General features: G+C 37.5%; 1 protein-coding gene across 1 annotated transcript in view; it reads right to left on the reverse strand.

Moving 5' to 3' along the window:
* Positions 1–16,709, reverse strand: part of LOC149251691 (AP-5 complex subunit zeta-1) — a 515,410-nt gene that overhangs the window by 444,789 nt on the left and 53,912 nt on the right. Inside the window, exons 4-5 of the mRNA XM_089459526.1 lie at positions 10,039–10,135; positions 9,655–9,698 (exon numbers count right to left, since the gene is read on the reverse strand). Coding sequence (XP_089315652.1) covers positions 9,655–9,698; positions 10,039–10,135 — 141 coding nt within the window. The remainder of the gene's footprint in view (positions 1–9,654; positions 9,699–10,038; positions 10,136–16,709) is intronic.

The raw sequence follows: 16,709 nt of genomic DNA on the forward strand, positions 1-16,709 counted from the left end.
AGCCTACATTAGCCCCTAAAAATAAAATAATGTGAAAAATGACCTAACTTTGGTGACAAGCCCAACAAACTAGCTCACAAATGAAAGGTAAGCCTCTCAAGAGGACAAATAATAATCTATGCATGTCGTAGGGCCCTCTAAGAGATCTAATGAGGTCCATGGGGTGCCATAATGAAGAATAGGACCCTCAAAAGTAGTTGGCCCCTTGTAATAACCTGTGGTGCTCCAATTGATTGTGGGGGCACACAAGTGTCCTCATGGGTCTCCAAACAAATCGAAGATGCATGTAGGTTACCCTCAAGGGCTAGGATGATAATGTAGGAGATGCCACATCATCGTAGAAGTCCTAGATCATCTGCCAAGTGTATGGTGTAGATCTAGGGCCAACTGGGCATGATGGATCAGGTGCATCCTCCTCATCCAATGAGTGAACCACGAACAATCTCTAAATGGTTGTGGGGATCCATGAAGTGAAATATGCTGCTGTGGAGGCCCATGGCTCTCAACGCTCACCCTATATGTGCCAATGTAGCCCTCTAGAGGATTAGGACCCCGTATAGGGAGACCAAACCCCAAATGGAAACCATCTGCAATCCTGCATAAGATCCAATGCGTCCCCTAGGCTTCCAATACAACAAGTCATTAGAGAAATCGAGCAAATGAACTTACCTAATCATGGACCACAAGTGGGGACTTCATAATGGCCTGCCCTTCCATAATGGGCTTCTAGATGTGCCAATGTTTCCTAAACTCCCAATGGAGTTAACCAAGTACCTTATTAGGTGGTTTCTGCTTCTAAGGGGGATAATATAGTCAAGTTACATCCGTCAAAAGGTGGTGGTGTGTGTTAGATAGGTGAGTGAGGTCGGGAATGAAAGGAGGCAGCCCTGAGTCATATGTTGGGGCATAGGGGTAACCAATAAGAGGGAAGCCCACACTTGGGTTTATAAGGTGTAGCAGGGAGAAATCATGGTACATGAGGTGCCCCAACCTTGATTTTTCCACCCTTCTTTATATGCCTTTTGCCCTTTTATGATTTTCTTTGATTAACTGCTCGGGGCTCAAGGGGTTAGAGCATGATGTATAAGATATAGTATTGAATTCCCCCCTTTAAGGTGGGGCAGTTCATCGCCCACCAAGGGTTGGGACAATCATGGGTTCCTATATGATGAGGAAGGCTCATAGAACCTGTTGGAACCAAGGTGATGGCCATGATGATGGGGTAGAGCTTCATGTAATGGCTTTTGCCCACATGCTAAATGTTTTTGTCCCGGCCATCTTTTGCATCTTGTGGTACTTTTCTTGTTGAATGTGGCCATATATGCTTTTGACTTTCTTTTTAGCTGCATCAACCTTTGGGCTTCATTCCAAGCCATGACCCAAGGTGTGGGCAAGGGGAAGGGGTGAATTGACCCTATGTGGACCTTGTTAGTTTTTGTAACACCGGATGTGTTCTAGCCACGAAATTTTGTGGAGAGGCTAGAACACATGAGATCTCCAAAACCCAGAAATCGTGTCTGGAAATTCCACCTAGAGATAACTTAATTAGGTTATTAGTCAGTTTTTAAATATTTCCTAAGTCTAAACTTAGGGAATATGACTAATCAATCAGAATTAATTAGGTTATGGTGTGAATGTTCTAGAAACTCACACGGATTGACTTCTAATTAATCCTAGCCATAGATTAAGATCTAATCTTGGTTGTTGAAGTCTCAACAGAGGGTTATAAGAAGAAAGTGGATAGGGCTTGGAGAACACACTTGTAGAGCTCAATTTTGCTGAGAAATCGATTTCTAGAGTAGCAGTTATGTGTTGCCGGAAGTGATTCAGTTAGTTTGAAGCAATGAGAGAGGGGCAGAGATAGTGAGGTCAAAGGAAGTTGTTCAAGTTCCAGCGAGTACATTGCAGAGAGGCAGTGATTGCCACAGAGAGGCAACACAGCGACAGCAGAGAGCCCTCTTGGGGAGATTTATGTTTTGCTGGGGAGAGGGAGAAATTCGGAGCTAGAAGTTGGGCAGAGGGTCCAAAGGCAAAGAGTATCAGTTTCCTAGACAACAGCTGACGAGACAATGAGAGGAGATGCAATTCTGAGCTTTTGAAATGCAGTAACTGCGTATGATGACGCATTGACTGAGCAAAGGGAGCAAGAAGCGACTCAATTTGAGCTAAGGCCAGTGTGGGATTGCCTGTGGAGTGAGAAATTTTTCTCACTAGTTATTATTGCCAGTTATTTCTCTGTTTGGATTGCTAGTTTAAGCATCCATAGTTTGTACTCAGATTTTCACTACTGCATAATATTAAAACCCTCAGTTGCTGCACTAGTTTTCCCAAGTTGGGTTTTTCTTGGGACTTAGTCCAAAAATAACGGTATCATATTGTGTGTGCGCGTCTATTTCTTCCAGCGTTTTTATTTCTTCCGCAGTATTTGTTTTGTGAAGGTTGCAGTGTATTTGTTTCGATATTTTCCGTAACACACAAAAAACAATTTGTTTAATTAAATTAACAAACAGAAGAAATAACATCAGTTGCTGCAATAGGATTTGGGGTTAGCCGAATTTTCACATGGTAATAGAGCGCAGATTGTAAGCCGAAGAACTCATTAGCAGAAGGGAAGAGGAATTTCGTAACTCTGCGTAAGCAACAGTTCGAAACCCTCAGAAGCAATGCAATTTTCTTGGCCAGGTGGGTCAATTTCTTGAGGAAAAATCAATTTCTCTGAGAGAGCGACAGAGAAATCAAATTTCTCCAGTTCAAGAATTACCAAAGGCAGAGGGAGTAGCTAGTATTTTCCTTGTAGAGCAGATTTCTAGCTCAACGCAGTGTTTTGCAGCAATTGCTAGTGCAATATAGTGTCAAGAGGAACCTTGCACTTACTTGATACCTGAGATGAATTGTTTTCGTAAGACTTAATTTTGCTAGCATCAAATTTTTCGGAATGTAACTAAATTGGTTTTGTCCTGGGTGATATTGATACGCTCACTAGTTGAGATGTTTGCTCTCATGCTTGGGATGTCGCTAAGGAGTTCTTGAAACCTGATTTTCCCGTATCATGCTTGCAGCAATTTTTTTATTTACTTCGGGTCTATGATTTCCTTCATATACTAATGTTGTTTGCTTAATTGTTGGATCTTCACTTAGAATTTCTGCAACATCTGTGTATTTCTTCACTTCAATTGGATTGGATCCTTCTGAATTATGTCCCCTAGAAACCTACTTTGACCTATTGATCAAGTTTGACCAAGTTGTAACTAGCCACTAGATGTTTTGATCATAAAAATTCCATGTGGCATGGAATCTTCTCATCAAATTGCACATTCTGAGACCAAGTTGACTTTTTGACCATTGGGACCATGTTGCATTTAAAACTGTAAACTTTCTCGAGAAACATGAAATGTTGTCAAATGCGACTACCATGCTCTGTTTTCAAAACCAGCCAGCTCGGAACCGACTCGGCCAAGTTGGTTTGAGCTAGGCGCTCAAACTTCGACTCGGCCTTGCAAATGGTTCGGTCGACCAGGTGAATACCGAGCCGGACGAGTTGTCTAACAAATCGGCCGGCTCGGCCGAGCCCGCATTAACTCGACGGGTTAGAAACAGCGGCCCAGAAACCCATAAATCAGCGAAATTTTTTTTAATTGTTTTTTTTGGGGACTCCAAACCTGATTTTGTTTTGTCTATTTTGTCTTTGGGTCCATTCCCCTCTCCTAAACCCTATTTAACCCACCATCCCCTTTCATTTCCTCACATCCATCTCATGCATTTGAGTGAGAATTTCAGTGAGAGTTTGTGACGAGTTGTTGAATTTGTTTTTGGAGCAGCAGTGAGGAGTCTTGGGCAAGCATTGTAGCTGGAGTGAGGAGCTTCTTGGGCAGCCATTTGGAGCAGCATTTGCCATTGAGGAGTTGGTTTCTTGGAGCAACCTTGAGGAGGCAGTTTGTGCCTGGAGGTATTTTTTTCACTTGTAAAAATCTGTTTTTGCTTATTAAATTTTACGTGCAAATCTGGAAATTGAAAAGAGTTTTTTTTGTGAAAGAAATGAACATTCAATCAATGTTTTTTTCTTGTTTTCATTTTCAAATTTTTTTTTCTTTCATTTCCAAGTCAAAAAATGGCACCTAGAATGAAAGATGTTGCTTGGGCATATGTTGAAATGGTTGATAGTCAAATGCATTGCAAATTTTTCCATAGGAAAATTAAGGAAGGTACTGGGGGCTATGTTGTAAAAAACGTGGTACAGAGGTCTGTTTCTGTACGGAAACTGGTACGAAACGTGAAAACACGTTTCACGGCCGTACGACCCACGTTTCATCATTAACTTGTGTTTTTTTTTATTTTATTTTTAATTTGTTTTTTAATTTATTTTTAGGGTATGTTGTGACTTCTAGTTGCTTGTAGATGCGTGTCTAAAGTTATAAAAGTGAATTTTTGCCCTAGTGTTGATATGCAGTTCATCAGGAAGTTTGAGGCATATGCAGTTCATGGTAATGTTAAATTCTTAAAGTAAAAGTGATATTCTCCTTTATTTTTCATTTTCATCCTTTTACTTAAATTTTTAACATTACCATGAAATGACTCAGGATGTTTGAGAGTGGTTTCGCCCTCATTGGATTTCATATGGAGAAAGTAGAATTTTAGATCTCACTCAAAATCCAGCAGACTTATCTGTTTTTTAGGATTTCAGGATTGGGGGGATTGCAATGTTTCCATTGGATTTTATCATGTACTAGGATATGGAACTTGTATTTAATCAAGAGAACCAAGCCCTCTATGCAGGGGAAACTCCCAATAATCAAGATCATGTAGGGTACTAGGGTATGAAACTTGTATTTAATCAAGAGCACTAACGTCGTTCGACTATGTAGGAGGAGACTGCAAATACAACAGTGGTCCTTCTAAAGAATGGGATGTGGATGCAGAAAATCCTAATTTGGATCTCTCTCTTGCAGCCTTATAGTCTATATTGTACTTGCAGCCTCATATATTAATATAAATAAAGGCTGATTTTGAGATTTGGATATATAATAAAAGTTTCTTTTGGATATTCCGATAATTTTATTTTCATTATGTGATCATTCATGAGTAAATGTGATGTAAATTAAATCTTAATGTTTAAGTGTAATAAATTATAATGTATCATTTATGCTTTATGACTGCACATATATATGTGTGTGTGCATATATATATATATATATATATTCGCGTTTCCCCATTTCCAAAATTTAGGGAGGTCGCGTTTCGTATTGCTTCCCGTTTCGGAAACTCGTACCCGTTTCCCCGTTTCGTGCAACCTAGTCCTGGGGGCATTAATAGGCTGAAACAACACTTGGTGGGAATTAGAGGCCAAATTACTCCATGTACCTCACCAAAAATTGGGGAGATTAGGAAGGATTTGTTAGCCAGCTTTGAGAAGTTTAAAAAAGATAAGGCTAGGCACAAAAAGTTAAGAGGCTGAAATTGGGAGGAAGAGGAATATACAAAAAAGGCTGGCTACAAACCCCCATTTTGATTTTGAGGGTTCTTCCTCTATCCCTTCTACTGATGCATCCAACTCCTTCCGATATGTTCCTCCCTTTTTTGAGTCTATTCAAGAAAAGGGAAAGGGTAAAATGAAAAAGGGTGATATGAATATCAAAATTTATTTCACTCCCTCCTCTCCATCAGATGCACATGGTCCTCAAGCTAGTAGAAGTCACTTGCAACCCACTTTAGATGACCATTGGAAGAAAGAATTGAGGGAGACTGCTTGTGATTACATAGCTAGATGGTGGTATGATGCTGATATCCCCTTCAGTGCTTCTCGTTCACCATATTATGAGCCTATGTTTGATGCCATACATGCTACTGGAAAAGGCTTCAAAAGCCCTATTATGCATGAGCTACGGGAGTATCGTTTGCAGAAAGAAATTGCCTCCATTAATGAGTATTTGGAAGATTTCAATGACTCATGGGCAAGAACGGGATGTACCATCATGTCAGATGGATGGACTGATCAAAGAAACCATACCATCATAAACTTTCTTATCTTTTTCCCACAGGGAACCATGTTTCTAAAATCAGTTGATGCATCTGATAAGGTAAAAGATGGACAATTGTTGTTTCAACTATTGGATGAGGTTGTTGAGGAGGCGGGGGTGGCTAATGTTGTTCAAGTCATCACAGATAACGCCTCTAACTATGTTCTTGCTGGTAAATTGTTAGAGGAAAAACATAGAACCATCTTTTGGACCCCATGTGTTGCACATTGCATAGACCTCATGCTTGAGGATATCAGCAAATTAAATTGGGTCAAAAACACTGTAGATCATGCCAAAAGCATAACAAAATTTATCTACAATCATTCATGGATTTTGAGCCTGATGAGGAAACACACAGGGGGCAGGGATATTATTAGGCCTGCCATCACTAGATTTGCTACTCATTTTTTGACATTGCAATCTATGCTTTCACAACATAAAAACTTGCAAAAGATTTTTTATTGTCAAGAATGGAATCAAAGCCAGTGGTCTCACAAACTGGAAGGCAAAGAATTGAAAAAGAAAGTTAATGAAGAAATATTTTGGAGAAAGGCAGTAGAGATTGTGAAGCTTGCTAAGCCACTGGTAAAAGTGATGTGGTTCGTGGATGGGGAAAGATTGGCTTTGGGCTTCATTTATGAGGCTATGGATCAAGCAAAGGAGCAAATAAAGAGGGCATACAAGGATAAAGTGGCTAAGTATGGGCCCATTTGGACAATCATTGATGAAAGATGGAACAATCAACTCCATCGCCCTATACAAGCAGCTGGGTATTTTTTGAACACGTAGTATCATTATAAAGCTAAGGTGACGGGAGCTTTGAATGGGGAGGTTAGAGATGGATTGATTGATTGCATTGATTGCATGATCCCATTGGAGTGTGATCAGCTGGAGATACATCGATAGGCCACAACCTTCAGAAGTGCCTCAAGTACCTTTGGGAAGAACCTAGCAAAGATTGCAAGGGAAGCAGATGAGCCAAGTAAACAAAAATTTCAATTTTCAAATTCTTAATACTTATTTCGTTAAATCGTTTATAATTTGAAAGTTGGATATAATTTGTAATTTTGTTGGGCTAACTCATTACACTCCTATGTTTTTTGCAGCACAATGGTGGGAGGCTTTTTGTAGCCATTGTCCTGAATCGCAGAGGTTTGCAATTCGTATTTTGAGTCAAACTTGCAGTGCTACTGGGTGTGAGCGCAATTGGTCTGTCTTTGAAAGTATTCACACAAAGAAGAGAAACCGTTTGGATCAAAAACGGTTAAATGATCTAGTATATGTCCAATACAACCTCTGGCTCAGACGCAACCAATTGCTGAACAAAAGACCTGATTCAGATCCCATTGTGTTGGAAGACATTGAACCAACATCAGATTGGGTAGTGGAGAGTCATCCAGCAGAGCTTGATTCTGATGAGGATCTTGATTTGGATTTACAGGTGGAGGCATCACTCGAACATAATGTTCAGTTGAATAAAGATCTTGATCCACTTGTACCAGCATTAGGGCCAACGCCAAGTCCTCCAGTTGCAGGCGCTTCTTCTGTGGAGCCACGACAGAAGCGCATATCTTGTCTATCTCAGCTTGCAACTGTTGCACAGCCTGCTAGTGCTACCACTTCTACAGTTGCAATTGGAGATGATAAGGAGGAGGAGCCATGGGGCCCCCTGTGTGACTTTGATCCAAAGGTTGATCCAGATGATCTTGGCTCCTCTAGCAGTAGCCACTAGCCAGTAGTACTGGTCACAATTTACTTTTGTTGTAGAGGCCATTTCTAGCCTCCTTGGTTATGTGTTTTTGTTTTGATCTCTATATCATCATCATGTATGTATTGGACAGTGCACTGGGTGCCATTTTGATATAATGGATATATACATGAGCCTACTTTGATCATATGTTGTCTTCTATCTATATTCTAATGTTGTGTGTTTGGAAACATGAATGAAAATCTTTAAAATTATGTTTTTTTATAATAAAAAAATATTTAACGTATTTTTTACAACAACCAAGTCATTGAAATCGAGCCAACCGAGTCGATACCAAGTCGAAGTCGGAGCCACAGTCGACCCTCGGCCGAGTCAGTGTCGGAGTCGGAGTTTTAAAACATTGCTACCATGCTCTAAGAGTTGTCATAAGGAATATTGCACCAAATCCAAGGTCAACTATAGACTCAATAAACCCAAACCATGTGGAATGACATAAGTACACCTTGATGTGGGCTAAATTAGCCCATACATCAGTGATCACCCCTACAAATGCAAGCTCCCATAAAACCATGAATCCACAAGAGTGTTCATCTAAGGCCCTACAATCCTACACAAAACAAGAGTAACCCAAAGTGGAACTTCAAGGGACCAGCCATGGTCAGACCAAGACAACAAAATACAGACTCGATGACAAAGGCACAGGTACAGGATACCTAATACAAGGCCTCACATGGTTTTTACATTGCTTTTGACTTGTGACCTTGGGCTTACAATGCTGATGAAAGATACAGCAAAAGTTTTTATGTACCACTGCTGACATGTGGGGTGACAAGACACTCTACTGTAAACTCTTTTGTGGATTACTGTGTTAAGGTTACTTATATCTTATGTGCTCTTATGGGCTACGGCTATGGCTCTCTCTTTAGCCATTTAATCTCTCTCTCTAGCACACTGATGATCTCTCTCCCTAGTGTACTAGGGCCGATTTATCTTATCAATGGTTTAAGGTTTTGCCAGTTCATCCATTTGATCCATCTTGTGAATCTCAACAAGTGCAAGAGAGACTGTAAGAGTAAAATCCTTGCAGTGAGAGATTCTAATAGACTGTAGAAACCTTGTAGGAAATAAATTCCTTCCCTGTTTCATATAATAGGACAACTAGGGCCTAGAGATTGAATAATTATTTATGAGTTTCATGGTAACAATTTTAGCTAGTCACGAGGGAAGGGAAAAGCATTATAATGAAGCAGGAAAATAAGGTTGATTGGAGGTAAATGAAAAAAACATAGCTCAGTATATCAACACTTGTGTGTTACAGGCCAAGGACTTGCTCATTTGCCATGTGCTTATGTGTAGACATAAACGTAAAGCATTTACTTGTGTGTAAATGTATTTGTCAACAAGCAGTGATAGACTCATATGTACAAGCCAAAACTTTCCTTAATATGACCTTGCACTCTATAAACTTGTACATATCAGCTACAAAAGGTCCACTACCAGCACAGTTTGACAATAATACCACTATTATAAACCTCCAAATCCTGTTGTCTGAAAAACCATTTTACATTGAAGAACTGAAGATACCATAAAAGAGGAAAATACAAAGAGACATCATATATTTAACTAAAGGTACATATATCTCCTTATTGGATCATCCAATCAACTCCCAAATCTGATAGATAATCTGGATGTTGCCAGTATACTTATAGCAGAATATTTCAGTAATTGGTAATAACTATTAGAGAAGATACTGTATATCCATATATAAATCCCATATTGAAAGTTAAGACACAAATTCATCGATTTAAAATCTACTGTTACCACTCCTATCAGCAACTACATCAGCCCGCAAAAGCAGTGACTACTTCTAGAGACAAAAGCGTGATCAAAAAATATTCTTCAGGTGAAATACACAAGGAATAATATACATACGTCCCTCCATTCCATGCAATCAGCTTTAGAAACAGAGGAAAATACTGCAACAAAATAAAAGTGAAAAATCAGTATTATGTCACAAGCATGTTAACTTAATCTAATTTACAGACGTGCAGTAGTGCTCAAACCGTGCATCTTGTCATACTCATTTTACTTATTTCATGGTTAATCATGTATTTAATCCACAGTTCTATTCAGAAACCATGCATACTCCTTGGTACAATTTTCGACAAATTACAATGTTTAGAATGTGATGTTTCATTCAATAAATAATTTATGAACCATCCCTCACCACAGATCACTTAGGCAGGGCTTGGATGTAACTAAAATCCAAGATATGAAAATAAATTATGATATACTGAAAAGTAAATTCCATCATACCTCAGGAAGAAGAGATGGATACGCATTGAACAACTTTGTTTTATTCCGGTTGAGGAAATTAAGAGTTGCTGCAGCTACTAAAGAATCTGTAAATTGCCTGGATCATAACAATCAGATTCAAAATGAATATATATTTCCAGTTAAGGATAAGCCTTCATATTCTGAAGGGTAAACCTTATTTAATTCAAAAAAATGAAAAAAAAGTTGTTCCTTATAGGCCACATTGCTCAAAAATAAAGATCATATTAACCAAAAAGCATTCAATATAAGACTTTCAACAATTTGGACATTATCTATAAAGTTGATAAACTATGATGATTAGGATGGAATAAAACAGATTTTGAACTGATCAAGGATAATACTAAATAAACTATTTTATCCCTGCAGACAAAGAAAATTCCAGTTGAAATGACCCCAAGAGGGTCTGGAAATGGCTAGATGAACATAGTCGATCTGCTAAACTAGGGTTTCATATGGACTGTGTGTTTGAATCTACAAAAATTGCTAATGTTGCTTCTTTAAACCGTAGAATTGTTCTTTGACGCTAGTTACCTTACTAAATGATAAGGACCATACCAAGAAACAGTCACATCAACTTCAAAGAAAACTCCTAGAATCTTTTTACACTGATCAAACATAAAAGAGTTGTACTCCAGAGGAGGGGCAAGTCTCCTTCTCCAAAAGTCCTCATGGAAGACGAAGAAGAGCCAAAGATCTCCAAGCTCAAGAGAATTCAGAAGTTAGAACCACTCCCCACCAAAGATGATGAGTGTTGAACCTCAGAATTACCCTCTCCTTGACATTTGTTCCCACCTTTTTCTCTCATTTTCTCATAAGACTACAGACCCAATCAATGATAAATGCTAGGTTTTGTCTTAGGCAAAGCATTAAAATGGTCGCCATATTACATTTTCATGTTCTTGCTATTTTAATAAATTTCTGCAAATTAGCTACAGAACGCAGCCTATTCTGAAACTAACTATGAATTCCGTAGCTACTCTCATGGTTTCGCAGGTTACAGGTGTCAAATGAAGAACTGGGCCACAGGGCATTTCCATAATCATCTCCACATGGATTCTATCCTATTCACTCGGTCTAGATCGACAGAAAAGCGTGCCTAAATCCATGGTCAAAGATGGAGTCAAATACGTTATCTAGAAGCAGTAGGACTCTTGATTTGCTCTTTCGTAGCTAATCAAGAGTCTAACAGTTTTGTTGAAGATTTAATTCGAATTAGCCACCTGTAGCAAGTTTTTCTCCTAAACAGTTGTGTTATTTTCCTATAAATATCAGTTACATGGAACCGAGAAGTAGTTAGAAGTTAAAAGGAACTACAAGCTTTTTGCTAATACTCTGTATTCAGACTTCGTTTGTTCATAATACAAACTTTGTTTTGTCAATGAAAGTTTAAAGTGCATCCCTAACTAGCTAGCATTCCGGCCACATCAGTTGCAAAGGGTCCTTGCACTAAAGGAGGTTTTTCACTTGTTGTTTTCAGTTTAATTTCTATTACTCTATTTTCAACAAGTCTGTTTTCTAATTTAGAATGATGTTTCGTTTCAGTTTTTTACCAATAGTGTAAGGATAAAATCACAACTGCACAACGTTGTTCTTCTAAGATATTTTATGGAAAAATGACTTTGTTTCCAAAACTGAATTAAGATGGAAGTAATAAGAATACACAGTTGCTTAGTTTTCTTACCGTTTTGTTATTCATTCTCTTAGAACAGAACTGTCAATTAACTGTGTTAATAGATGTTTTCAAAAACCATTTCAAAATGATGATGATCCTAACTTAAATGGTTAAATATCTAATTCATACGGTGATTGAATTTATTCAGTACATTGTTATTTTTACATGCTTTTACCTTTTCTTTTCTGCTTTCAAGTCCTTAGTTGCATCACTAACATTCCAAAAAATCATTTCAAGGAGATTGATTTCATCATATTCCAAAATTGAATGGTTGAATGTTTAAATGAATGCAATTACTAAGTTACCTTTTGCATCAATATCACTCTTGGTTTTAAGAATTAGATCCATGGATTAGGACTAATGATAAGATAAGATAGATACTCTGTTTTCTTATTAGATTCTAACTAGTCAACAGTTCTTGGTCCATTTTTAGGAAATTAGATTAACTTAGGAACCTTTCCTTTCCTTTAAAATTCATTAGATCCATTTAAATTTTCTCATAGGTTGTACATTCTTAGACATCAAAGAACAGAAACCCCCAAAACAAACATAAAATACAAAACAACGAAGTAAGAGAAAGGTTAACTAAGCACATATAGTGCATAACACTTCATCAGTTTACAAACCTCGGTTGATAATTTATGCAAGCAATTTAGGACACTAAATTGACTAAACATTTTGGCACCGTTGCCGAGGAAGTGTAATTAGGTAACTTCATCTCCTACATCCAAAAAAATGATATGCGTAGAGAAAGAGACTCTAGGGGTAGATTCATAGCTAGAGGCAGAAATTCAATTCCTACAACACCACTTACTCCACCAAGACTAAGAAGAGATACACCTCCATCTCAAACTCATATTCCTAGCCATAGACCTCCTGAAGTTCTAAGGTTAGAAATCCAATCAAGAGGATCTCCTACTTCATCTACTAGGGCAATCCTAGAGGAAGAAAATCTTGGATCTCCAACAGAAGGGGTAGACTTTTTCACCTCTACAGGGGAACATATTTTAGTTGAAGAATTAAGAATACCTAGTGGAGAAGAAGAAGTAGAACCTTTTTTCCACATACCATTGATAGAGGAACCAAAGGAAGAGCAATTAACCTTGCAGGTTGAATCTTATATTAACTCTGAAGAAACTATAATGGCAGAAAAAGGAGAGGATGGATAATTTTCACTATTTGGAGGAGGAGGAGGAGGTAGAGGAAGACGTAGAGAAAATAATGGAGAAGGTAGAGGAAATAGGGAAGTTGATAATTCTTTTGGATTCCCTATAGTTGATTAAGAAACAGATGCCACAATGAAAAATATCTCACTTTCTGTCCCAAATTTTCATGGATTAAAAAGTGAAGATCCTGAAACCTTTTTATTTGAATTTGAAGTCTTGTGTAGAACTTATGATTATTTACAAGACTCTCAAAAACTCAAATTGTTTCCTTCAACATTGAAAGGAGCTGCTTTAAAATGGTTCATGGGATTGGTCACTCATTCTATTAGAACATGGAATGACATGAAGAAAGTGTTTTTGGACAGGTATTTGGATTATTGCATGCTTATCAATCACAAAGATGAAGTGTTCAAAATGATGCAAAGAGAGGATGAAAATTTGGAGGATTTAATTGAATGACTCAACTATAACTTAAAAAGAGCAAAAATGGATAACTTAGATCAAGATACTTTAAAAGCTCTTTTATTAAAGGCCATTAGAGATGAGTGGATAAACAGCCTTAACATGATGGGGAAAGGAGATATCTCTCAACTCCCATTAAGTGACATTGGAGAATTATGTGTTCATCTCTCAAAAGGAAAGTCCAAAACTGGGAAAGGTCCAAGAGATCCTTCTCTTGTTAGAGTGAATAAATCTGCAATTGGATCAGTGACTAGGGCAGAAATTGGAAACATGCTTGATGAATTTAAAACAGATATTCTAGGGAGCCTTAGTGAACAGATAGACACCCTTAAGTTAAAAAACAAGCAGAAAGTCAAGATTGATGCCTTAGCTATTTTTTGTCCCAAATGCAAAAAGAAGCACACTTTAAGAGAATGCCCTTTGGATGCAAAAATCATAGAGACTTATGTGATTTGTGTGATTTGTTCAGAAAACAATGAGACCAAAAGTTGTCCTTCAATTCCTGGTCTTAAGGTTGTTTTTCAAGAGGAAACAATTTCAAATCCAATAGAATCTCTTTGCTTTGTCTCTAGAAGGCCTTGGCAGGGGCAACAAAATCAGGGTTTTAACAACCAAATGTATATTCAGCCCCCACAAAATTGGAATTCTTGGCGACAACCTTGGCCTCAATCTCAATCTCAATCTCAACCTTGGGCTCAAGAAATGCAAAATCCTTATGGAATATTCTCTTCATACTATCAATATCCTCCATCATATCCAAACTATCCTCCCCAACAAATTCCTCAACAAAATCAACAGCCCCAACCTCAAAGCCAAAACCCTCAACTTTCGCTGCCATTCCCACAGAGACCAAATCAGTTACCTGCCCAACCATTACCAAACCCCAACAATAAAAATCCTCAGAATACCTATATGGTAGAAGGACAACAATTTCCAACTTATATGATCACTCCTTTAGATCTCAATGATGTCCAAGTGATATCTGGTAGGATATTAGAAAAGAAAAAGCCTTTTGTAGTTATTCAAGAACAAAACAATTCTGAGGAAGATTCTCTACAGCAAAATAAATGTTTTGAAGGAACATCTCCTCAAAACCAGAATACTGAAAATGAAAAACAGAAAGAACCAATAAGCTCAACTCCTATCATAGAGCAACCACCAATATCCACTTCTACACCTCCTTTTCCTAAAAGATTACAAGTTGATAGAGGGGTAGAAAAGCATATTATGTTGCCTAATTATGATTTTCTAGATGAATTGAAAAACATCTGTATCAAAATCCCTTTGTTACAAGCCATTAAGGAGATTCCAATTCTAGCTAAAACAATAAAGGAATTGAGCATGAAGAAACCAGGAAGAAAAACAAAAGAAATAAAAAAATTCAGCTAGCAGGAAAAATAGCAGACATAATGATGGGAAAATTGCCATACAAAAATATGTAGATCCAGGAAGTCCAGTTGTAAATACTAAAAACACGTATCAATGGGGTTGAAATTCCGAATACATTGATTGATTTAGGAGCAGCAATAAACATCTTGAGCAAACAAACCATGGAACAACTCAAACTTCCTAATCGTCTTTATACACCTAAATTACTACAATTAGCAGATAGAATTGTAATCAAACCAGATGGTGTGTGAGAAGATATTTCAGTGTCCCTAGACTCTTGGGAGTACCCTGTTGATTTTATAATCTTATCCCCAAAGAATAATCTAGGAGGACATCCACTTATTTTGGGAAGACCTTGGCTGGCTACAGCTGATGCTTTCATTAACTGTAGATCTGGTGATATGTATATCTCTGATGGTAATTCAACTAAGAAATTCACTCTATGTCCTCCAGCAAGAACAATCACAGAAATAGATGACAAGGAATGGATTGATGATGAAAATGATATTCGGCCTCTCTTTACTATTTCAACCATTAGTGAACACTGAAAATAGTCAAATCTTAAATATAATGGAAAATTTTGAATCATCTCCAGAATATGAACATGATCAATTTCAAGAAAAATCCAATATTGAATATTTGTCATCTAGGCAGATGTCTCTTTATTCTATGGAAGAATTTGGTGGCTCTACAGTTGAAATCTTTCCAGGGAAAACATTGAACATAAACAATAACTTGCAAAAATTACAACAAGAAAAGCTAATCAAAACTTTACAAGAACATTCTTCTGCATATGCATGGGAATACACTGACATGAAAGGAATTAGTCCTAAGACTTGTATACATCACATCTACATTGAGGAAAATTGTAAACCTATCAAACAACCTCAAAGAAGGATGAATCCAAATCTTAGGGAAATTGTGAAAGAGGAGTTGCAAAAATTGCTGAATGTAAATTTTCATTTACCCAATTTCAGATAACCTATGGGTTTCTCCTCTAGTGATTGTGCCTAAAAAGAATGGTAAATGGAGGGTATGTATTGATTATTGAGAATTGAATAAAGCTACCCTAAAAGATCATTTTCCTTTGCCCTTTATAGATCAAGTGTTAGATACATTAGCAGGTAAGACGTATTTCTCATTTTTGGATGGTTTTAGTGGTTAAAATCAGATTCAGGTAACACTTGAAGATCAAGATAAAACCACATTCACCTGCCCATGGGGAACTCATGCCTACCAAGTACTCCCTTTTGGATTGTGCAATGCACCTGCAACATTCCAAAGAGCAGTACTAGGAATTTTTCCTGATCTAATACATGATTGTGTAGAGGTGTATATGGATGAATTTATAATTTATGGGAATACATTTGAAGAAGCTTTAGAAAATTTGGAAAAAGCTCTTAAAAGATGTAAGAAAGCAAACCTTTCACTAAGCCATGAAAAATGTTTTATGATGTTTACAGAAGGGATTGTTTTAGGACATCACATTTCAAGAGATGGAATTAAGGTTGATAAATCTAAAATTGAAGTCATCTCTAAATTATCAATTCCAAGTTGTCAAAAGGATGTTAGAAGTTTTCTAGGATTCACAGGATACTATAGAAGGTTTATAGAAAATTTCACTAAACTAGCGTCCCCACTCTTCAAATTACTCACCAATGATTGTGAATTCAATTGGAATCCTGATTGCTAGTTGGCATTTGAGACTTTGAAAGAAAAAATTTCTGAAGCACCCATCTTAAGAGGTCCAAATTGGAAACTACCTTTTCACATTTCAACAGATGCTTCAGATACAGCTCTAGGAGCTATATTAGGACAAAAAGATTTGATCCCCTATGCCATCTATTACACAAGCAAGAATTTGACTCCCACTAAGTTAAATTACACTGTAACTAAAAAGGAATTCTTAGTTGTTGTTCATGCTATCAACAAGTTCAGACATTACATAACAGGCTATGAAA

This window comes from Pinus tabuliformis, chromosome 7, assembly GCF_031772625.1.
Source record: "Pinus tabuliformis cultivar Carrire ecotype Pingquan chromosome 7, CPIR1, whole genome shotgun sequence".
NCBI classification, from domain to species: Eukaryota; Viridiplantae; Streptophyta; class Pinopsida; order Pinales; family Pinaceae; genus Pinus; species Pinus tabuliformis.